The sequence below is a fragment of the Cydia fagiglandana genome, chromosome 17 (assembly GCF_963556715.1).
Source record: "Cydia fagiglandana chromosome 17, ilCydFagi1.1, whole genome shotgun sequence".
NCBI classification, from domain to species: Eukaryota; Metazoa; Arthropoda; class Insecta; order Lepidoptera; family Tortricidae; genus Cydia; species Cydia fagiglandana.
Genome location: NC_085948.1, coordinates 12,914,551 through 12,941,109, shown reverse-complemented (window position 1 = coordinate 12,941,109; position 26,559 = coordinate 12,914,551). Strand labels below are relative to the sequence as shown.

The 26,559-nt window shown below is 37.9% G+C and overlaps 1 protein-coding gene across 1 annotated transcript; it reads left to right on the top strand.

Annotated features, from left to right (window-relative positions):
- The first annotated feature begins 816 nt into the window (after positions 1-816).
- LOC134672507 (enhancer of split mbeta protein-like) lies at positions 817-1,949 on the top strand. The gene has a single exon (XM_063530448.1). It carries the CDS (start codon positions 985-987, stop codon positions 1,588-1,590), a length of 606 nt encoding a protein of 201 aa, XP_063386518.1. The 5' UTR covers positions 817-984; the 3' UTR covers positions 1,591-1,949.
- Positions 1,950-26,559: the final 24,610 nt, after the last annotated feature.

The following is a 26,559-nucleotide window of genomic DNA, read 5'->3' as shown; positions in this document are numbered from 1 at the left end:
AACAACATTACACAACATCCTCATCAAACAGCTTCATCCCAATGATCACGTCATTAAGCAAGATATCTTATTGGGGCGGAATAAGGCCTGTAATTCTGTCTGTCAATAATTATTACGCGTAATCCATGATTGATGTCTACAGTAGCGGCCACAGTACTATCGACGACACAGTTCAATGGCTATTTGTGAACCTTATTACAAAGCTATACGGTTCTGTATCGGGCACTATAGTCGGCTTTCGTTTGTTATTGACGCCGCATTGTGCTTCGCTACCGGATTGATTGATCGCGTTGCAAAACTGCATGTAAATCCACGCTCCTAATTAGATGGCTTTAATTGTATACTTACGTAAGTTGGTTGCAATGAGCACTGATTAATTGTTACAGATGGGGCCGAGGTGATGCGCTACGCCACAGGACTCTACAGGGTCTACGGACTAGGATAGTGCTACAGGCTCTACGTAATTAACCTGACATAACGCTACGAGCTACTTTTACTCATACAATGAATGTATGGTTGGTTTAAGGCATGGTCCCATGATGTAGATTTATTCAATTACTGTACCCATCTCCATTATGTTATTCCATTGTACAGTTATAAAGAGGCGTATACTTATTATTGTAAAGCATAGTTGTTTATCTATAACCTAAACGCTAAGTAGGTAACCGGTAGCAAGTGAGCGTAGAATCCGCGGCGTGACTAACGCCAGCAATTACGCGAGCGGGCGTCGCGGCGAGCGGCGCGGCGCGGCGCGGCGCGAGCGTCGATTGTTTACGGCGCGCACGCGCGGCACGGGCGCCCCCCGCGCCCCGCCGGCAGCTGCTCCGCGCCGCACAGGTGGCGCGTGTGGGAACTCGACGGCTCCGTGCGTTCCCACGATCGCGCGCCCGCCGCTCCCTATATAAGCCCCCGCTCCGACGTTCCACCGCATTCCGCGTTCAACGCTCAGCGCTAACGCACGCTCACTACTCACACACAATCACCATGTCTTACGAGATCGCGTATTCGATCGCAGACGACGGCCCGCAGCCCGTCTCGCGTACTTACCAGTATCGCAAAGTGATGAAACCGATGCTCGAGCGCAAGAGGCGCGCTCGCATCAACCGCTGCCTCGACGAACTCAAGGAGCTGATGGTCAGCGCTCTCCAGTCGGAGGGCGAGAACGTCGCTAAATTGGAGAAGGCTGATATTTTGGAACTGACCGTTCGCCACCTTCACAAGCTTCGCCGCCAGCGCCGCTTGGCGCTCAACCCCACAGTGGACGCTGACCGCTTCAAAGCTGGATTCACCCATGCCGCCAATGAAGTGTCTCGGTGTTTGGCTTCGATTCCGGGAGTGGACGTGAGGCTGGGAACTCAGCTGATGACCCACCTCGGCCACAGACTGAACGACATGCAGCGCGCCGCCACCGGCGCCGACACACCCCCGGCCAGCCCGCCAAGCCCTGCGCTATCTACAGTGTCTTCCTCCTCTGGCTACGTGACCCCATCTCCACCAGCGTCGCCCGTGCCCTTGCACACAGCCACCCCCTTGGACTGCTCGACCAGCGGCTCGTTCCACAAGAGCCCGGTGGTGTGGCGGCCGTGGTAGAGCGGTGCTCGGATCGGACCCGGCTCCGCGGTCACATCTGTTCCAGCACCGCTCGGAGCCGCCTGCCCCACTGCGTCCACGATCCAAAACTAGTGATGTTCATGTTGTAAACATATCTAGATCTCACAATTTAATTAGTGTTAAACTTAGCTCGTAAGCAACTTGAAAGCTTTAATAAAAGTAGCAAATAAGTATATTTTGTGATACTAAAGAGTAAATATTATTGTAAAAGTAAGAGATGTTGTATCGAGCCCAGTAGAGATGGTTCGAGTTGTTATTTTTTATCGTTGAAAAAAATATGTCACGAAATCGTGAAAGAACTGGCAAAAGAGTAAGTCAATAAAACACATATTTCTTTATATTTCTGAATTTTATTCCCTAAAACCCTACCTTGAAACTGAACAAAGATATAATAAAACTCAGTACCTATAAAAAGTATTTAATAACATTATGGTCACACTCCTTGACTTAGCGTTTTGAGATTAATATACCTATACTTAAATTATTTTTCAAAGACGAGTATGGCCGTAAAGTTAACATATCCTCAGAACAATCTGACATCCAAGACAGTGCGAATTGAATGAGCATACAGCATAGACGATAAATATTGAGAGAGGTTAAGGTCGGAGCCTCTGACCGCGTGCTCCCGCGTTCCCGTACACGGCGGTAAACGTGATCGCTACCGGTTACCTGCGCCCGCGCTTATTGCTTTATCACTTCACTTGTTTATCACTTATTGATTGTAGCGATAAGTACTTACCAACGTGCGTGTAGTGCGGACATGATTTTTCAAGATTTTTTTTTTATTTGATTACTTAGGCAACCAAGTAATCAATGGATAGGTATAAGGTAAACGTACTAGTGCTCGACCATGCTAATGCCCAATAGATGACACCTTGCGGTCACCTCTATTGGCAATGACGGCGAGCGAGTGCGGCGAGCACCAGTAGGTATAACATTTACCTTACGGACAATATAAAGTGCTTAAAACAAGGCGGTTGTTGTTAAGTAATTTTACTTGCATATACTTATTTTTAACTTGTCACGTAATTTTCTTTCGTGCTGTCAAAACAACCGTAGTCAACAAAATTTTTGCTATAGACTTAAAATTTGAGAATAACTTACTTAATGAATATTTTGTATCACTTTGTAAGTGTTAGTTTGATATAGATTGAGACTTTATTATGAATCTCTGACGCGTGTTCTAATCAGCTAGATAGCCACTTTGTAAACAGGATTTCACTGTAGTGTCGTAATTACACTCTAGTCATAGGAGTACATAACACAACTTTTAGTAAATATGTACAGTCAGCCAAGAAAGTGGTCTACCACTTTTGGACTCTATCAATCAGATGATAGAGTCGAAAAGTGGTAGACCACTTTCTTGGCTGACTGTACGTATGTAAAATTTGCATACGGTCCAATCAAAAATAATTTTGATTATTAACTTTACTGAAATAAGTCTTTTTTTTAATAGGTATTATTAAATTGTTAATCAACGTGCAATAATGTTTTTTAAACTTTTTTAAAGCTTATTGATGTTAAACATTTTATGCTCTTGATAGTGCACATAATAAACTTCAAGTTTCAAAAAAAACCTTAATTGTGTATGTTTAATTTCAAGTACACAAAGTCATTTAAAAACCACGAGTTGTTTTATGTTTCGGCTGATTTATATAGGTACTTAGGCAAGTGCTACTATGCTATCATAGTAGCACGTGCTATGTCGGCATACAATACATAACACGTCACGGAATGAATATTTCATTATCATTATCTTTATCAAAACGCGGAGTCATTCCGTTACAATTGTGAATAAAATTAAATAGGTATTTGAATATTCATTCCTAAAAGAATATACCGATATAGGGACAAATATAAAAGGAAAATAGGATAACTTAGACATATTTTGTAGAATAGAAAAGAAACTACCTTTTGACGTTCAACGGTTTTATTTTTTTAATTACCTCTGTTGTTTAATTTTGTGAGGGATTGATAAATTCACTGAAACTTTGCTTACTATCCAGCTTATTGTGAAAAGTTTATTTGTATTATGTAATTAATTTAAACTTGAATAACAAATCACGATAACTAACGCTTACATAAAATTAAAAAATATTTAATAAAATATGATTTTTATCTCGCAAATATATACCTACTACTCATTTATAAACTACACATAGTTACCAACTTGTAAATCTCAATCATAATTCCACAACAACATAATGTGGAGTAGAAGTAAGGTAAAACCGCTACTACTACCGCCATCTATGTTACGATGTTGTATTCAAAATACTAACCGACTAGAATCGAAAGCTCTAGGCTTAGCGCCATCTGCCGGAAAGCTCAGAATACGTTATTTTGCCTAATAGAATTGAAAGCGATTGCCAGTATCGCCATCTCCTGGAAAGCTCTATAACTTACGAAAGTTTTAAAGCTTTGGCCGCTTGCACACCTGAGCACACCGAAGTAAAAGCGTTTTAGAGCTTGCTAGTTACAATTTTAGCCGCTAAACTAAAAGCTAGCTAGCGATTAGCTCTTTATATTTAGCCACTGTAACTTTAGAGCCGTTGTAGTTCAGAGTTTGTTAGATTATGCTAACATTACATAATATAAATGCTTAATTTATATACCTATACTTAGGTATAATAATATAAATAAAATAGTAACTAATTTAACATAAACTGCCATCAGCTAAACCATCTAGCGGAAAGCCCAGGTACTAAATAGAGTTCTGAAGCTTTGATCATTTTCGTGGACGTTTCGTACCCATAACCTGCTAGTTACTCGTACACGGTACAATTTTAGTGACTCGCGAATCTCCCGATACGACCTACGAGTACGAAATGTTAGATACTTGTTGCGTTGTAGTGTGTAGAAATGCGCCGTATGCTCCCACCATGAAATCCAAATATTTTAAAAATTTCTTGGGATGTTTCGCTCTATAACGGGTAGCTTCAACGGGAGCACGCGTTGCGTTGGCGGATCGACGCGACGCAGACAGCGGGCTGCAGCTCTCCGCGACCAAGATACGAGTAGAATAGAAGTATCTTCAGCCTCTGTCAAAAATCGAAAACACGTCCATCAAAACATAGCACGGTATGATCCACTGGATCCATTAATTATGTATTCAAATTATGTTTGTATTTACAAGCCACGTGACGCGTACGAGAGTTTGTGGCCGGTTTTCCTTGTTGTGGAGGAAAAACCTGCTCGTGTATGTAAATACGAAAGTTCGAATATTTTGACACCTTTTAAAACGATTAGATATTCCGACACGTTTCATTGTTTCACGTGAAAACGATGTTTTATTTAAGACTTCGTGTCCGAATGATGCCAAAGAGGCCTCATTGCTAAGCTGTCGCTGGTTGTCTGTCGTCTGAATGACGTCAGTACGCTCTCCTCATCCTCTCACTCACTCGCATGGTAGGTAGATAAGGTAGGTCTCATGGTAGGTATCTCCCAGTAGACCCGACATTTTACCACGGCTCACTATAGAGGAGTCCGAGGGGATACCGCGAAAATCTTAATTTCGTTCTCTACCTCACTATCGCCCCAGCATATTCGAGCGATCCGTTCGGGACACAAACAACACCATAAGCTGCCTCTTATGGTTCTATCTTTATAATTGTTATACAGTTGGAATTTTCACGTGTACAGTCACCTGCAATAATATGTTACACAACGAAGGCCGCAAAAATATCTGACACGATCTTATTTGTAGAGTCATAAGAGCGTACCACATATTTTTGCGGTTTTCTAATAGTAAGATATTATTGCAGGTGACTGTACTTAATTTATTGCCTCTGTAACAACAAATAAATAGAAAACTAAAGTATGTAGGTACATACAGGAAACGTGATTTTGTTGCTTTTTTTACAATTTTAAATGAAGGATTATTATTTGAACATCTGTGTAACTAACTACGTATCTACTAACAACAATATAATTCTTACCTACTAAGTATTTATCAGCTAGATCCGGCCAAAACCACCAACTACCGGACACAATAGATAAATTTAACCAATTATCAATGCACGAGTCAAATCTGAACCGTAACCTGTCAAAGTGTAACAGTGAATACACTGAATATATACATACATGTATGATCTTTGATTGTCTTACGAATCAGTTCCGTCGTATTGCATCATGCGTCGGGACGACGGGATGATAACGACGCACACGCGCCTCTGACGACCCTTCCCCGAATTCATTTATGATAACACTATTTGTGACCTAGAGACTTTCAAACTGCATCAAAGGCACAGAGCTGGAGCCAGTTTTTTATTTATAATTTTAGTTTATGTTGTAGTTAGTTTTAGCTTTATAATTTTTTGTTATATTACATACATATAATATATCTACCTTAATTACTATTCAAACTTAAATAATAACATTGTTACTTCAAAATGATATCGCAATTTAAGTTTTAAATGGCCTCCTAAATGAGATGTCATGTGCGAAAGTAAAAGTGAGTGAGTGATTAGGTAGGTAGGTAAGTGGGATTTTCCTTCGTAAAGCTATTTGTGTTTTAATAAAATTAACATACTCGTACCTAAATATTTAGTAGTGGTTCCACTTCCATCACAAATGTAAAATTTAATAAAATCATTTATGTAATTTGTTTCACAGGTGACGTTCAAAGGTTCAAACAAAAGTTATCTATAAGGGCGATTTGATAATAGCAGTATTTGTAAGTACAGTCAGTGTAGATTTTAATATTATTTGAAGTAAAAATTTCTTACAAGTAAATAAACAAAATCAGTAATATCATTTCGAAATAAGTATATTAATTTATTAACTACCACTTCGTTAAACTCGCAATAGCATAAGACGTAAGACGGACACGTGACCTGATCGAAAAACTGTTACAATGTCATTGAGTTTTCACTTCTGCCGGCACTCCCGGAGTTGTTTTTTTATATTCTGTTCAGAAAAAATGCGTTTTACCATACATTAAATTGACTTATAAAGCATAAGCTAATCGGCTTTAAGAAAATGAGGTACCTACGTAACTCTCCGTGCACGAGTCCAACAATAGGTACACGAGTATAGGCCCGATTCGGATTTTGAAATAGATATCTATTAGATATCTTTTAGACATCACCAAGATACGATAACGATATGTTTAAGATCTAACCTGTCAAATTTGACATTTGCGCGATTCTGGAGATACTATACTCTTGAACGATTTCCACAGGATATGACTTAGAGATCTAATTCACATCTAATAGATATCTTACTCTATCTAACGTAAAAGTGGCATTGGTTGCCCGAATTGCGCTGCAAAAGAGAACTAGTTGATATCTAAACTATAACGTATCTAGAATGGATCTAGTTCGTGTCGATGTCGTCTCTTGTGAATATCTTGAAGTTCGAATACGGCAGTATATACATGTATGTGTATTGGACAAATGAACACCTCGCCACTGATATGTAGGTAACTTACAGTTCATCAGACTGTAATGGATGATCACGTGCCTTTAACTACATACTGCTATCGTAAGCAGAGGTCAATGCTTGCCAGTTAATTAAGTAGGTACTGGATTTCATATTGTTACCTAACAGTGGCGGAGTGTTCATATAACTCGATTCCCATCGGATTGTCTGATATTCAGGATCTTGGGCTCTTTAAACTTATGAATAAAAGGAAGGGAAACTCAGCTACGAACAATCTAGACGCGCCGCCACTGGTACCTAAAGTTTCCGATATTCATTAATTCATTGTACAGAATCTTAATTTTGAAAAAAGAGGTAAGTACTTAGGTATATTTTAGGTATTGTAGGGATAAAAGTAATCCGTGAAATTCGTGCGGCATTCAGTTGGTTCCTTTTTGCTAGGTCTTGAAACAACCAGTCGCGGCTCGATTCGGGAAATGAATTAGTGATTCACTAGATATAAGACAGTAAAGATATTATCTTTACTATATCGTATCTAGTGAATCACTAAGTAATTAGCACCCCAATTTAGGTAGGTAGGCACCAGTGGCGGCGCGTCAAACATATCCATAGGCAAGCCGGGGCTAATTTGGCTTACATATTTTCTTTACAACTCTGCTCAAACGTCCAAAAACAGGCAAGCCGGCGGGAATCGGCTTTTATGGACGCGCCGCCACTGGTAGGCACCCCAATTTGTCATTTTGTACTGTAACGTACGATTAATGAAAATCACCATATTTCCATCGCGTCCCTTGCAATATAGACGAAGGTGAGTAGAAGTAAAGGAGCATGTAGGGGCCGTGTCGTACCAAGACACTAAAGGGCTGGCTTCGGACCGACCAACTGCCGTATTCGAACATTCAAAAGAGACGACACGTACTAGATCCATTCTAGATACGTTATAGTTTAGATATCAACTAGTTCTCTTTTGCAGCGCAATTCAGGCAACCAATGTCACTTTTACGTTACATAGAGTAAGATATCTATTAGATGTGAATTGGATCTCTAAGTCATATCCTGTGGACATCGTTCAAGAGTATCTCCAGAATCGCGCAAATGTCAAATTTGACAGGTTAGATCTTAAACATATCGTTATCGTATCTTGGTGATGTCTAAAAGATATCTAATAGGTGTCTATTTCAAAATCCGAAGGCCCGAAGGCCCCAAGGAGGAGACAACTTCATCACGCTGCACCGACAAGAGCCCAGCTCTTAAATCGAATGATGATGATGAGAAGAAGTTACTTCAGATGTTCAAAGACCAATTTTTGAGAAAACTATGACCGAATGATGAAAATCCAGGCACAGAAATTCCCTCCCGGTTGCCACCCGAGATTACACGTGACGTGCCCCTTATCAATAATTACGTGTGCCATTATCGCGTCATACGTGTTCGTCGTATAAATAATAACAAACCTCTTGATAACGACATCATGCTGTTGCTAACGGGCTGTCGACGATTCTCGATTTGGCGATAAACTTTTAATAGACGTGAGTATGATGAAGTGTTTCTATAAAAAGGTGTTTGCGAAATACTCGTGTACTTGACGGAAAAAATGATAAGGAAAGTTTTATAAATACAAATAACTATAATGTGACATTGTGTAAGAATACTTATGGTTGATATGTATGAAGAAAGGCAAAGGTCAAGAGCAGCCTAAACCGGCGAGCGTGTATGAAGAATGTTATGAAAGTGAAGGAAGCGAAAGAGGTATGTCAGGATCGTAGCAAGTGGAAATCCGTGGTCTCTGCCTACCCCTCTGGAAATAGGCGTGATTATATGTATGTATGATATGTATGAATGTGCAAGTAACTAAGTGCTTAAACCAGTGTGAGAACGAACGGTCAAACTGATATGTTTACCGAATGGAATACTTACTAGGTAAATTACACAAGTACTGCTACCTTTGACTGTTTAATTTTGCTTTCATAAATGCAGTAAGACAAGAAAAGTTGAAGAGCAAGTTATGGTGACCACTTTGTCAAAAGATAATTATAATATGTAACTTATCTTTTGACAAAATGATCACCATAACATGCTCTTCAACTTTTCTTGTCTTACTGCATTTATGAAAGCAAAATTAAACAGTCAAAAGTAGCAGTAGTTGTGTAATTTATCTACGTAAGTGCCAGTCATTAAGAGAAAACGTGCCGCCAACTAGTTTAAATGTTTCCCACTCAAAAACCGACAAGTTAATTAATTAACTCATTAAGACATTTGCATACACGTGTATTTGTATTGCACCGACCCCCTCCGAGCTAGAAGTAATGAACGATAACGCCTATAAATAGAGCGAGCGGCAAAATACAGCCGCCCGTGGAAAGTTTATACGAGATAACAGCGGCAAATAAGGATATCAATCAACGACGCGTTACTTGTGACTGTAATGAGATTATGTATTTTGTTTTGTACTTTCATTGTAGTTTTGCCACCTTTTGTGTATTCTGTGGAAATGTCTACCAAGATTTCCGTATGTACCCTGAATTTTTAGGAGATTTAGAAGGACAAAGGAACAAAAAAGTTACTAAGTACTAAGAAAAATCACTACAAGGGTCCCATTGTAGTGCTTTTTTCTTAGCGCATGCGCAGAAAAACGTTTGTAAATTGTTTTATGGTTTCGGAAGACTATTTCGTAAATGACAGTTTTGAATGATTCACGGTTAGTTTCTGTATACTTAAGAGTATATCGACCGGGATATGCACCATGATTACCTTTTGTATTGTTTTCGAACTCCCAATATTGAAAAAGATTTCGAGAAAATTCATATCCGGTCGATATAAGTTTTCTTAAATGATTAAAAATAACAAGAGTGTGTACTGTGTACCCTATTATGATGACCCCCATTTCAGATAAGGCACGTTTTAAAACGATTATAAATACGTAAAAGTAGCTGATGTAATACCTATGTAGTTTATTTGTTATAACTTAAACCTTTAGTCCGTAATTATGATTATTTACGACAAAGAAAACTACCACTTTTAGCTACTGTACGATAGTACCGTAAAAAGGGGTTAGTAGGGATTACAAAGGCAGTTAGGTTATGAATGGGGTGAGGAGGGATGACAGAGGGGTGAGTTGGTTTTTACAGGCTACTGCTACGTAACTCATATATTCAAATAACAAATCAAGCTATTATAATGTTCGTAATCCCAGTGTCGATCCAACAATTTTCAAAACTCACCTTAGTAGGAAATCCCTCCTCGCCTAGCGCCTCTACTACGGGATGAGCTGGGATTTTCTATTATTTCGTATTTATTTTTAAAGTTATTAAATGGAACTACATACACAGAATCATTAAAAAAATAAAATTCAATCGACCGGAACATTAATTATACTGTATAATAATTTTTAAGAAAAAAAACCGACTTCCATGGGGGCCGATGAAAGATTACTGTAGATGGTACACTATGTAGAAAAGGAGGTAAAACCACCCACTTTTCTACTAGCATTTCGCTTCTGTATAATGGCTCCTCTACAGGATGGGCCAACGCCGGCCACTCCAAGGGACGCAGCCATGCGGTAGAATGAGATAGCAATATCACTTGTTCCCTCTAACGCATAAATGCGTCCCTTGGAGTGGCCGGCGTTGGCCCATCGTGAAGAGGAGCCATGAGGGTCGTAGTTCTAGCCTAACCTAACCCACTCCTCAGATAGCAGTTCGGTTCTGTGCGGATCGCAGTTCGAACCTAATCAAACCCACTTTTCAAGTAGCATTTCGTTTCTGTAAGGCTCGCAGTTCTAACCTAACCTAATCCTTGTTCGGTTCTGTGAGGATCGCAGTTCAAACCTAACCTAACCCACTTAATGGCGCATGCCGTGCGGTGTACGGGGGTTTAAGCGGGAGGGGCTAGTAAGATTGGCATCATCGTACTTTATACCTACATTAATTTTATGGTAGGTAATCATAATTGTTTATTTAGTTAAGGTATCATAGTCGTTTTCTGGATCAAGGTCCGGGTCCGAGTCCGGGTCCGAGTCCGGGTCCGTGTCCGGGTCCGAGACCGGGTCTGAGTCCGGGTCCGAGTCCGGTTCCGAGTCCGAGTCCGAATCCGGGTCCGAGTCCAGGTCCGGGTCCAAACCGGATCCGGGTCCGAACCGGATCCGGGTATGAGTCCGAGACCGGGTCCCAGTCCAAGTCAAAATCGAAATTCGTAATCACCAAACGTGTACCATGCGTCATTGAAGAGTTCTGTTCTGGTCATCATCAGCAGTTCCACTTCATCAAATGCGACAGTTTTTAATGTAAATGCTTGATTTTATGATGAAAATACAAAAAAATCTATACGTATGCCTTTAATATTTGAGGAGTTCCCTCGATTCCTTATGGATCCCATCATCAGAACTCGAGCTTGACAAAAATGTGGCTTAAAAACTTAACTTGCTTAACGAACATAACGAAAAGGAAAAATCGCCAAACGTGAACTATGCGTCGTTTAAGAGTTCTGTTCTGATCATCATCAGCAGTTCCACTTCATTAAGTGCAACAGTTTTTAATGAAAATGCTTGATTTTCTAATGTAAATACAAAAATCTCTATACGCATGCCTTTAAGATTTGAGGAGTTCCCTTGATTCCTCATGGATCCCATCATCAGAACTCGAGCTTGACAAAAATGTGGCTTAAAAACTTAACTTGCTTAACAAACATAACGACGAGGACAAATCGCCAACCGTGAACTATGCGTCGTTGAAGAGTTCTGTTCTGATCATCATCAGCAGTTCCATTTCATCAAATGCAACAGTTTTTAATGAAAATGCTTGATTTTCAGATGTAAATAGAAAAATCTCTATACGCATGCCTTTAAGATTTGAGGAGTTCCCTTGATTCCTCATGGATCCCATCATCAGAACTCGAGCTTGACAAAAATGTGGCTTAAGAACTTAACTTGCTTAACAAACATAACGAAGAGGACAAATCGCCAACCGTGAACTGTGCGTCGTTAAAGAGTTCCGTTCTGATCATCATCAGCAGTTCCACTTCATCAAATGTCACTTTTTTGGGTGTATATGCTTGATTTGTTGATAAAAACCCAAAAATCACTATATGTATGCCTTTAAGATTTGAGGAGTTCCCTCGATTCCTCATGGATCCCATCATCAGAACTGGGTTTTGACAAAAACGGGACCAATCTGTATGCATATACATTCAATCAAAAAAAGAATTTTCAAAATCGATCTAGTAATGACGGAGATATGGAGGAACGAACATAAAAAAAATAAAAAAAAATTAAAAAAAACATACAACCGAATTGATAACCTCCTTCTTTGAGATTTGGAAGTCGGTTAAAAATCAGTTTGCCACATGTAAAAATAGAGTTTTATCGAGGTCTGAATGTCAGTTTTGTCCCTACTCACCCCACTTTACGGTACCTAAGTTTTTTGCATACTAGTGGATCATGGCAAATATACGGTTGTGCATACTAACGTAAGTCGTATGGAATTCCACCATTTCCTTCCTCGTAATATAATACGAGCAATGTATGTAATTAATAATATTGATGTCGACAGCAGAATAATACAAACATAATATGTAGGTACATAAGAGTACTTTTCTAAAATAAATCTGTACGGATATGATGGTCGTATTTGTCTACGTGACAGCGTGATAAAACGGTGTCGTCTCTTTCTATCCCGCAGAGTTAAAGAGTGACAGTTGTTTTGTCACGTGGATAAATGTGGATAAAGCGATCCATAATAGGCTTGCTGGTAACCTTCAACCTAGTCAACTTAACAAAATCCTCAATATTTTTTAAGCTCCTTTTAAGAGTTCCGTACAAAACTTTGTTAGCGGAACACTTATGGGATCACTTGTGCCATCAGTTTGGCATTGACATATTTAAACGCTATCGTGAACGTAATTTACTTCCTATATATCTCTTTCGCACTAATATGTCAGTACGAGCGAGATGCATAGAAAGTAAATTACGTTCACGATAGCGTTTATGTCAATGCCAAACTGATGGTACATAGCCGTATTGTTCATTTGTTTAAGACCTGGATAGTGGATACCTAATTGAGACGCCAAAAATATGTATGTATGTATACAATACATAGTTAATATGATGTGTTGGAGGCAAATCTCGGTGTCTATATTCTCAAAGATCTCGGAATTAAGGCGTCTACTTTACGAAGGATCCTCAATCGTCAACCCACACATCACACCACATTTTGACTACTGTAGATACCTAAGTATAGTCGTACGGTTTTAAAATGTCGGGATCCACTTGAGAGAGATTACCTGCCGATGAATGAAATGTTGTTATTGTCAAGTGGAACCAGACATTTTAAAACCATCCGACTTATACTCGATTTATTTTTAGGGTTCCGTACCCAAAGGGTAAAACGGGACCCTATTACTAAGACTTCGTTGTCCGTCCGTCCGTCCGTCCGTCCGTCTGTCCGTCTGTCTGTCACCAGGCTGTATCTCACGAACCGTGATAGCTAGACAGTTGAAATTTTCACAGATGATGTATTTCTGTTGCCGCTATAACAACAAATACTAAAAACAGAATAAAATAAAGATTTAAGTGGGGCTCCCATACAGCAAACGTGATTTTTGACCAAGTTAAGCAACGTCGGGCGTGGTCAGTAAATGGGTGACCGTTTTCTTTTTGCATTTTTTCCGTTTTTTTTTTTCCTTTAGTGTACGGAACCCTTCGTGCGCGAGTCCGACTCGCACTTGCCCTGTTTTTTAATATTGCGAAATATTTGAACTACGTGTTCGAGTAGGTGTGTGCGAAGATATCGCTACGTGATTAGAGGCACGGCACGAGTCTACGGCTATTTGTGTGACGATAACAATGTTTAAGGACATTTTGACAGCAATTAATAAATTGTTTGATGTAGATAGCGTATTAGTTTGGGAATTTTACTGGAAACAACAGGAAAATAACGCGTTTGATGAGATTCTAGCAAGGGCGGGCAATATCAAATCAAATAAATGTAATAAAGTAGGAGAGTCGCTCTACTACGCATTCCTGCCATCAGGGGGCATGGCCTAGTAACAAACTTGTATGACGGTGAACGCACATACTTATGCGTCGGTGGCAGTGAATGTGTTAGCATGAACGTCTCAAGTTATCGAAAGGTTTGAGGCTACATATCTCATTCCCAAATTTTCTATGTTTACAACCCAATATCTAAGTACATTCGTACCTACTTAACTCCCACGAAGTTCTTCTAAGTATAAGTATCAAACTTGTAGTGCGCTTCATGATTTAAGATTTTAATAAAATAATAGAGGATGATTTTTGTTACCAGAATGCTATTTCATCCAGTTTTTTATGTAATAAATGTCCGTTCGAAGTAAAAAATTGGTTTATAACCAAACTTCGTATAAAATTTGCTCGTCTTATCACATAGAATTGGAAAGGAATAGGACCAGACCTGCTAGTGCTAGCATGAGTTACGTTCTCGCGCGTGACTCTATACATCTAGCGCGACTTATGGCTCCTCTACCTACACCAGGGCTCTCCAATCCAATCCGGCCCGCGGGAGCCTGGCTCCAGGTGTTCAGCCCTAACAGCAGCATCCAGATACACCCCCTCCCCCTTGGGCGCCGATGGTGGCCCGCGCGAAAATTCTGAGGCGCAATGTGGCCCTCAGGAAAAAAAGTTTGGAGACTGCTCAGCCATTATGTACATAAGTACTCGCGTATGGACTAGAGTAGTAGAATAGGTACTTATGCTAGACCGCATAGTTTAATTTAAGTGACGGAAATGCAGCTAAGGGGCAATGCCCGTGCAGACTAGGCTTGTCAGCATCAACACTTTTTGCGTCGTACTTTAAACTCTGACACTAACATTATCTCGTAGGCAATTTCGTATGCGTTGACGTCAAATTATGTTCCATGTTCAAAAGTAAACATGTAACTTTCGACTTCAACAAGCCGCAGGGCCTTTAAATATTAAATAGGTATGTATAAATGTAATGTCCTAATGTCATTAGAGTAAACGCGAATCCAGTACCTACCTATTCTTATATGTACATATAGACTTATATCGACCGGGATATGAACCTTTTGTATTGGTTTCGAGCTCCCGATATTTCGACGCATTTACATGCATCACGGTTCATATCCCGGTCGATATAGTTTCTGGAGAAACGCACAGTTGAGGACTGCCAACCATACAAGTGGTGAAGATGCTAAGAATGTTGTTGTGGTAAGTACTTACCTACAAATACAATACACTTACAGATAAACAATCATGGTTTTTCACCTCTGATGAATTAGCTGATATCGTCTATCTTTAATCTGACTCAGATATACGTCAGGCCACGTGTATGTTATTTACCTGTTTACCTAGATTAATGCGATTACGTATGCTTAAACAACATGCGTGATAATGATAAAGTAAAGTCCCTTTTGGACTGACACATTAATATTAAATATGTGTGTGTGTGCGCGTTTTCCTTTCCTACTTTATTGTGTATCACACTGAAGAGAAATTGACGGTCTATTAATATACTTCAGTTTTTTAGCATTAGAAATAACTTGAAAGAAGGTAAGCAATCTTGATATGTCTTTTAATTAAAAACACTTTTTAAAAAATCAGTAACTATTATTTATGAAAGCAGAAGAATATTAATGATCGTATTACATTCATAATTTTTACATATATGCCGTAACTTATTTTTAAAATGTGTTTTTCAAATAAAAGACACATCAAGATTGTTCAACTTATTTCTAATGCTAAAAAAAACAAACAATATGTTACAGGTATTTCGATTCTCGACCCGAAAATGTGTTTGCCTATCTATATAATTTTATATGTAGATATACCATACGATAAATAAATAAGGTCCTAGCCAAGATGACAATCTAATATCGACAATAGAATAATAAGTTTTTGGCAAAAATAATTATTAAGCTCCATGTCTTCATAATATTGTACATACATATTATCATCCGATTTAGGTACATATTATGTATGCATTCAGCTACTTAAATCGAAAATCGAATTTAATAGTAATAGAAGATCAAATTAAGCTTAAAAAATTTGTAATACTCTAAGCCCGCCAAGCCAAGCAGTGGTGGCCGAGTGGATATGACGTCTGACTTTCAATCCGGAGGTCGCGGGTTCAAATCCTGGCTCGTGCCAATGAGTTTTTCGGAACTTATGTACGAAATATCATTTGATATTTACCGCTAGCTTTTCGGTGAAGGAAAACATCGTGAGGAAACCTGCATACATCTGCGAAGAAATTCAAAGGTGTATGTGAAGTCCCCAATCCGCATTGGGCTAGCGTGGGGACTAATAGCCCAAGCCCTCTCGCGCATGAGAGAAGGCCTGTGCTCAGCAGTGGGACGTATATAGGCTGAAATGATGATGATGATGATAATACTCTAATAGGTATCTACTAACAGGGCAAGTTAAATAAAAGCCTGTAAAAAAAAGTAGGTACCGAGATGACTGATGTGACATCGTGACTATGGTTTTCGTTTTCTATCAACTTTTATATCATCGATTGTCATCTTGGCTAGGCACAGTGTAACAGTACGAAACAATAATAAGAGCCAATAATTAAAATTTCCACGATAGAAGTTCAAAATAAGTACAGTTTGGTAATTTCACCTTTTAATTTAAGAATTTTATATTACACCAAGGGGCTAAGTATATTCAAGTTTCTTAATTCGACTTAATTACGCTACTTAGTATTTGGACCGATAGTGCATTTCACAATAAAACGTCCATCAATTATCCATTGACCCCGCAATGATGAAACAATTAGACATTCTTACAGCGCACGAGTTTACTCGCAATGACGAGATAGTGTTTACCCTGATCAAAGAAGAGCCCATCAACGTGCACACTAGCGCCACTGCTAAATAATCTGGATTATTTAAATTTAACGAAAGATATTTAAAAAAGGGGGCCGCTACGTACTGTATTTTGTATTTAAGTACCTTATGAATACATCAAACTAATTTTTATACGTAGCGGCCCCCTTTTTAAATATCTTTCGTTAAATTTAAATAATCCAGATTATTTAGCAGTGGCGCTAGAGTATCACACGTATTTTTAGGAGTAGTATCTTTATTTTTTACCGTTTTCAGGATCTCAAACAGACAAGTAACTAAAGTTCATCACAAAAATAAATGTACCTATTTAATAATATAGACATTAATGACACACTACTATTGTGGTTAAATTTGTAATACATTTTACTTCTCTGAATACAAGTAGCACATCTCATTTATGGCAGCATGCATACGTGCGCCGAATCATGCTTCAGTCCGGTTTACCCTTACCTAATCGTAATCAGTAATCATACAAAACAGTTGTCCAGTCTAATAGCGTCATAATTTTTCAACTCTAATACGGCCCCGACACTATCATTAGCAATGACATGAAATTTCATGACGCTCCAGCGTTTGGTCCAGTCAGGTCATGACATTCTCAAATCTCCCCACACACTTATCAGTATTTCTATCAGTATTTTCATCATTACTTGTCACGGGGATTTTAAGTTATTATTTTCCTAACCGTTCTTAGTTATGTTGTAGTGTACGTTTTGAAGAACACAAAACCAAGACATTATTCAAGCATCGATTCAAATATTTCTAACCTGTCGTAACTATACTATGTACTGTGGCAACTCTATACCCGATGAGCCAGAAAAATGCAGAAAAAGAAATAGGTAACTAAAAAGAATATTTATTTGTTTCAATCGTTTCGTGCGTGCGTGCGTCATGACTGTGTGAAAGATTGGTAGTTAAAAAATGTATACAAATATATTTTTTTATTCTTACCACGAACCGGTAATCAAACTATTATTAAAGTACGATCAGCATCATATAGTAGGTAGCATCCAAAGTACCTATCCAAATAGTTCGGTACGCCATACATACCTATTATTATATGGTGTACCGAACTATTTGAATACTTTGGATGCTACCTACTATACGACGCTGACTGTACCTACTGGATTCTTCTTTTATGTAAGAATGTATACGTATTTGGTTAAGAAAAAAGGTACCTGATATGTAACCTAGTTAACTTACCTATAATAAAAATACTTTGTTTTTATTTGGTTAGTAAAATAAAAACGGCTATGGCAGAAATTTAATTGAAGTTTTGAAGAAAACTGAATGCAATTTATTTCGTCTTTAAGATCTATATTGTGTTCCTTCGAACTTTATCTGAGTATCTCTTTTCGTTTCAGATCCTTATGAAAAAGTCTTTAGTGCCGCATTTTTCTGTCGCATTCTATATATTATGCTGAGCGAAGGACTTTTAAGACACAGGTTTTTGGGGTATCCGAAATACTAATACTTGTACATAATTATTAAAAAAGTGGTTAGGATTTTGCTGATTAAAACTAGTCGGGGTTTCTGCGGTTGACCTGACGTTTAGTAAAAACAATATCTGTGGAGGTTCGAAGTAAGGAGGTATAAAAAAAGAGTCCGTCATAAAGCAAGTTCGAACGGGATAGTCTTATATGGAACATTCAACCATAAACACTAACTATTCATTCTCAATTAGTCATAAAACTTTTTAAGCTTTACAGGCCTGATTTAGTTAATATGTTTTATCCTTCTTACAAATACATAAGTCAAAATGAGAGATAAAGACCAAAACGAGAAGATGAAAACTATTCATAGCTAATTCAGGCCAGTAACGCGTTTATGAATAATGCCATAAACCATGAGAGTTTACTTATAGGATAGGTGCATACTTACAACATGTTATTATATAAGGCCATATACAGAATATACGAAATAGGGATGCTGACCATATTTTAAAAAATATATTGAACTCCATGCACGAAATAAAACGCAAAAGGGAATATTACGCAAAAGTCGGCGTAGGGTCAACTAGCAAATTCAGAGGGTCTACTTCGAAATGCGAAAATCTAAATGTCGTTATCAGTCTCTAACGCTCGAATACGCAAGAGTGATAAAGAGGCAGAAAACGAAATTTCGCGGTAAGCCCTCAGTATGTGCTAGAGGCGCCCCCTACGCAGAGTATTGCGTAATATTATTCTATTTCCCTGAATAGGGAATATTACTCGAAACTCTGCGTAGGGGGCGCCACTACCACAATCCATCACAATCTGGGGGTCTACCGCGAAACACGAAATTTCGTTATCTAACCTCTCTGTCACTTTTCATCATCATCATCCTCACTTTTGCATATTCTAACGATAAAGAGGCAGATAACTAAATTTCGATTTTCGCGTTTCCCGGTAAAAATATAATTAAATTGTTGTAAACAACTTAAAATAAAAGGTTTTTAATTTTTATTTCATGTATGGAAAATTTTTTAGAAAGGGACAGAGATTTTCTTTATGCATCGTATTCTGCATGTTTTCCTTTTTTCTTGAGAGTCAAGTGAAAATAAACTTTAGAGCAATGATAATAGAGTAGGTATACTTCACTTATTGATTTAAATGCCAGTAATGACTCTTGTTAGTATAAAACCTTCTTCTAAAGTACTTTAAATGACGGAATGAGGGATTAGAGTGATGCGCTCCACTCACTATCAGTATAATGTCATTATTTTGACATTTCTTCAAAAATATTAAAAATGTTTAATAACTTCATTATCGTCCATCATTCTTTCTGTCATTTCTGATTTCATCATTCTAATCAATTCACTGTCAGTATAATGTCATTTCTAGTATCATTACTTTGACATAACTCCAATACTGACGGAAATTATTAAAATTAACTTCATTACTTGCCGTCATTCCTTCATGACACTCCCTACACTATCACTAAAAACGTCATTCCGTCAAAGTAATGTCAGTATCCATGATAGTGTCGGGGCCGTATAACAAGCCCTTTGATAATAATTTATCCTTATCCGTCATTTTGACATTTGTGTTTGTAAGGGGCCCACTGATTAACAGTCCGCCGGACGGTATCGGCCTGTCAGTTAGAACAAAATTTTGACAGTTCCGAACAACTGACAGGCCGATACCGTCCGGCGGACTGTTAATCAGTGGGCCCCTTTTCTAACAATACATGATTTGACAAAGGTGTTGCTAAGTTTTATGAATAAGGGGTGAGGCGTCATACACTGAAATCGACTTCGTTGATTAGACTATAATGAGTCATTGGTCAACGCAACAAGCTACTCAAACGGCCCCTTTCTCCGCGGCACACAATTAAACTGACCCCAGTTGATTATTGTGAGAAAACAAACATTATCTGTTGATGACTAGTTATTTTTAACCCAACGACTTTGTTTTTTCCTTGCAAACTATGTACCGTAAAAGTATAAAACTTTGCCCTTTAACATAACTTTCCCCACCGCGTCACAGTTCAGTAAAAGCGAAACAAGCGCGCTTCAGCTGGTGCAATTCAGCTGAAACGTCGGAATTTAGGTAAGGTAAAAACAATGAAATTATATAGCGGTAGACCCGTTTGACCATTAAACGGTATCGTCTTGGGTCGTCCCATTCGTTTTACGTCAAGTTCTTAAATTAGTCCTATTCTGCTTTCGTCACTCATTCTACATTCGTCACAATCTTCGGGGGCTTTCAATGTAGAATGAGTGAGAGACCCAAGACGATACCAATTAAACGCTAGAGTTTAAAGTGTTATAACTTAAAAATATTACAGATATATATATGTACTTTCTTCTTTCTTCAGCCGGCCTAGCCAAGGTTAAAATCGCTATCGCTTCGACAACGAAAACCATTATGTCTCTCTATCACACTTCCATACTAGTGCGACAGTGACAGTTGCGTTTCGATCGCTACGGAGCGTAAGCGATCGGCATCTTGGCTACGCGGCCAGAATGTTTCAGAATGTGTATATCCTTACTTTTAAGTTATTTTTTATTTAACTGTGACGCGGTGGTCGCGGTGGTTTATACTTTTACGGTGCTAAAAATGTTTTAGTTCAGGGTCCTCTTTTTGCCCACAAGTAGCTTCAATGAAGCTAAATTGAATTTACTAGCCGTTCAGTTTCTCTTAAGGACGTCAATGTGATAAATCAGTCTGAATTGGTTGTTAACCCTTATTTTACTGGCGAAGTCGCACAGTTAAAGCAAACACTTGTAAACTATAAGATATTCTGCCGTATTCGAACTTCAAGATATTCACAAGAGACGACACGTACTAGATCCATTCTAGATACGTTATAGTTTAGATATCAACTAGTTCTCTTTTGCAGCGCAATTCGGGCAACCAATGTCACTTTTACGTTAGATAGTAAGATATCTATTAGATGTAAATTGGATCTCTAAGTCATATCCTGTGGAAATCGTTCAAGAGAAATCCAGAATCGCGCAAATGTCAAATTTGACAGGTTAGATCTTAAACCAAGGCCTGTTCACTTCTTAAGAAAGTTATGTCCCCAAATAATTGCGCATGTGTGCGCCTTAAGCTTCTATGTGTGCGTTGGCCTCCGGGAAAAAGTTGCGAGTAATAAAAATAAAAACATTTTTCTACAGCAACATTGCTCCCAACTCTTATTTAAATTATCACGAATTTTATACAATATTAATCATAAAACGGGACTTAAAACGCTTAGAACTTAATTACATGCGATTAAGTTTTATAATGAATATTTGACCATAGTTATGCAGAAAACGACCAAACTAATTTTTCTGACAATGCAGAAAGCGACCAAAGCAACTGAGTTAGAGTGTAAGTCACTTTGACAAAAATAAAACGTTGGTCGCTTTCTACAAAACTACGGTCATTTGCTTCCAACTGTCTTTATCAATGTTCATAAAATATATGGAGGGTAGGTACGTCTACCCACCATAATAAAAAATATATTTGTCAATGACTCTGTCCAACTGCTGTGGTTAAAGTTCATAACGAAAATTTTATTTATTAACTCATTAATTAATACATACAACGTGTACCGCTACGTACCACTTAAGACTGTAAGTCTGTACCTACATGGATTACAGCAATGCACATAGAAAATGTGCTAAATGCGGAGCAACGGCTGTTGAAGCAGCCAGAGTGAAATTTACAACTTTAGTGGGTTCAGAAGGAACCGAGTCATAACGCATCTGGAAAGCGTATTAATTAACCGTGAAGAAATGTATGAATACAAGTTGGAAATCTTTGTAAAATGCCGTGTGTAAAGTGTAGTGTATCTGTGTGTAAAGTGTAATAGGTAGGCATGCCTAATGTTATTTGTATAAAAGGTACTGAAAACTTTGTGAATGCGCTTTATTAATGTCTATTTTTTTATTAAGTTGCCAGTTGCCAGTTTTCAGTGTATATTTTTATATGTAAAACATTTTTTAATAAATAATATATATAATGTAATAAACATAAACATGCCTTTTATTTAAATCAATTGATAATACCACAAACAAGGGGTAATATTTGCATCTTGCATATATTTCGTGATATGAACATAACAAATATGTTATCAACAGAATTACTACCTACCAATACCCGCCAGGCTAAACCGGTTGTCAACTTTAGTTCCATTGGTACACAAAGACGGCGCCACTAGTATAAACGTATAAACGGTTGGGGACATTTTTTTGTATGGAGTTACCGTTCTTCTCCTAGTGAGTATTATATTCTTTTCTCAAACATGCAATGAAATATTGATGTTATGTTCCTTATAATAGGCTGCGAAGTATGACGTTTCAGGTGCGGCTAGGACAAAAGGTATTTAATGGAATTTCATACAAATCTTGCAGGCCTAGGCCGGCAAAGTCCTCTTTTTTAATTTTCATTTCACAGATATTTGTGACACAGCATCGTGGCATTCATCCATAAAAAAAAACTAGAGGCAGTATTGGCTTTATGGTTCGTAATGACACTGCCACTACGCCTATAAAAAAAAAACAAAAAACAATGTTTGCTATAATTTTCAGTTTTATTTGTATAAAATCAACATGAACTTAATAAATAATACATTATTAACCAAATTTTATAATTTTAAATTATAAATTTAACTACACAAATAAAAACATTTAAAATATTTCATCTAAACGTTAGCGGTAAAAAGGTCTACTCAAACACGCGTAGTTATTTTTTTTAATTGTTATGGAGGTAAAGTTGAAAAATTTTCATTCTGTTTTATTGGATTTATGGTGCGTTGTTGATTTTTTTACTTTAATATGAGTTCCGACGAAATAATGAAATTAATTGTAATCGTAGGTGTTGGAATTGGCAGCGTAAGCAGAATTGATTTTAAATAACTTGCTGCCTCTGCCGCCAAGTCAAAGACGAAGTATGTATATGGTTGCTTATGGCAATTTTATTATTTGATAAACTAAGAAAAATGGCTTACAGTTTATTAGAAACAGTTTTGTGGCATATTTTAAATGAATGTAACTACAAATTCGTCAACACTGTGGAAATTATACTTATTTACTCCATGCATAAAGCAACGATGTATGTGAAACATGATATCAATATGAAAGACTATGTAAACTTATGTGACGAAAACGACAGTCAGACGGATACAAGGCGAAAAAATCAAAGATACATGAAAATATACGGGTAGTAAAAATACACGACTCGTCTAAAACATACGCGTGATAATGATATAGGTACGTGTTGGTTATATTTTGGGTGTAGTTTACTTTTAGTTTTTTCTATAAATAAAACTTGGGTTTCGTGGATTTTTTATTTTATTTATTTCATTGCATGTTTGAGAAAAGCACTATACATACCTCGGCGGGAAATGGGGTTGCCCGCGCTCAGACCTATCCGGCCTCGCTTCGCTCGGCCGTCTATATGTCTTCGGCCGGCAACCCCTTTTGTCCCGGCCTCTGTAGTAATGTACTATTGTCTTAAACATATCGTCATCGTATCTTGGTGATGTCTAAAAGATGTCTAATAGATGTCTATTTCAAAATCCGAATCGGGCCCATAGATAGATTAACAAGTAGGTAAACATGTCGTAGGACTGAATAGTCTTTTTTTCAGGCTTATTTTAACGTTTTTTCTGAAAGTTCCGCTTTTACAGCCAAGTGTAAAAATGTGCATATAGGTAACTTCTCAAAAAAATGTCCCATATTTCTTAATTCGCTGACCCTTCATATTCCTTAAGAACTTATGAATGTCGCAAACGCGATATGCTGCTTTACTATTTCTGAACAAAACACTAAACGGAAATTGCCATAAGTTATAATATACATATATTATAAAACAATAACGGTGGCACTATTCTAAGTTTTATATCCAAGTTCTAACGGGGATATTACCTTTTACATATTACAACTTCTACCTGTTGCAAACATTTCGAAGTTGTACTAAATAAAGTACCTGTATTAAATTATGTAAATGACAGAAAATATTCTTTAAAACAGTTTTCTTAAAAAAAAAGAAGTAAATAAGACCTTAAACGCATGTCTTCAGCCTTAATTTCTTATGTAGATGTAACAAGAAATTTTGAACTGTGTTATTCAAACATAACGAACAGCCCATCTCAAGCTGATTATTAAGCAAAAATTTTCCATTGGAATCAATTTCAATTACGATAAGTTATATCAGCGTGTTTGAACTGAGGTCAAGACGCTGATATTCGCGAAATTACATGTTTACAGTGTCTATCACTACACAGAAACTTGTTGTGGTTATAAAGGTTACATAGAAACAACTAGCAAATTACAGAATGAACTTAACAATTTTAGAATATTCAAATAGGTACCTACATACAACGCAATTATCGTTGTATGAATACAATAGACTCGTACCTATTTAAAAAAAAACTGAAACAAAAATAATGATGACATTAATACTGTTTTATGCAGAGCGGCGTTAAAACTTTAAAAGTATGTTATTGATATATTATAATCGAGATACCTACACGTACAAAATGAAATCAAATTGACATCAGTTTGCATGTTTGAATCGGCCTCCGATGCTTGTAAGCATTGACAAACCGTAACTGGCAACAATTGCGGCTTTAACCTCACCTATAAAAGTAGGTGGCGATCACGAGTTCTCAGAACAGTAAAACCAGCGTTAATGGCTGGATCAAAAAATTAGTAGACAATCAAATCGCTGTTTGATCGTAACTTGAGAATATCAATAAGTGCTATTATTCCCAATTTAAACGCACTCATCACGAGACTTCGGTAAAGTAAATCATTATCATTCCATATCTATCTTCCTGACTGACGCTTCACAACGTTTCGTAATATCGGTGATGTCATCTGTCTTCAGTACTCTAATAAGCTATTGATAGTCGGATTAAGCCTGAACAGTACCGTCTGTAGTTGATATTTAGTAAGTACTTAATTAAGAACAAGGCGTCATACATATATCTGTAAATTCTGTAAGCATGCCGTGGCTTTAATATCTTGGCTTACATTTTATTTAAATTCTCCAAATAGGCAAGCCTGTGATAAAAACATCTAATTTCGCTTCGCCCACTGGTAATTAAAATCTAAGTACAAACCCATGCCTTTGTAGGTACTTGATTCAGACGCTATTTACGGTTTTATTTCTCAACAGTGCCTGGATTTAAAAGCACATCGTGATTATTTAAATTTAGCGACAGGTATTTAAAAATCCTACTTATATAGACTTTTATTGTCGATGTTATTGGAAATTTTTCAAAATTACGAAGCCGAGGGAGTTTGCGTCGTCTATTGCCACTATCATAGCCACTATACTTAGTTGGTTATTTGGCAGTTGACAGACGAACAAAGAAAGCGAAATTTGATGATCGACTATCGCTTATAATTAGGGTTCCGTACCCAAAGGGTTAAACGGGACCCTATTACTAAGACTCTGCTGTCCATCCGTCCGTCCGTCCGTCCGTCTGTCACCAGGCTGTATCTCACGAACCGTGATAGACATTGAAACGTAAGACATGAAGACGTAGAACCTAGACAGTTGAAATTTTCACAGATGATGTATTTCTGTTACCGCTATAACAACAAATACTAAAAACAGAATAAAATAAAGATTTAATTGGGGCTCCCATACAACAAACGTGATTTTTGACCGAGTTAAGCAACGTCGGGCGGGGTCAGTACTTGAATGGGTGACAGTATTTTTTTGCCTTTTTTTGCATTATTACCATAATGGAACCCTTCGTGCGCGAGTCCGACTCGCACTTGCCCGGTTTATTCCCTGACACCGCACTTCACATAAAACCATAACGCCTGCTTTTTTAATTTAGCAATCTCTTACATCAAGTTAGAAATTCTAACGCTACACATCCGTTTATCACGTCCATTAAGGGCGACTATCGCACTCATAAACAACCCGTTATCATACGCCCTTTTGTGTTTAAGTCAGCAACTTGTTTGTCGTGGAATCATCCCGCGGTGATAAGGATAACCCAGGGTTATCGGCTGGGCACGAGACCCTGTCCGTGTTATTTATAACTAACGTCTCGACCTAGAACACGTGTACTAATAGCAACATTAGTAACATTACTAACCATTAATAGACTCTATCTCCGTGCAGTAAGCTTTACAAAAGATTAGCGTAGGATATAGACTCATGTGTGCATTGGCACGGTCTTATCAGTGGAAATGTCCATGCAGGTATGCGGTAAAGGCGTGAACACAATTATAAGGTGTGCGTGCAACGCATTTGATCAGGCACTAGCGCATGCTAAAGCTCTGATAGCTAAGCG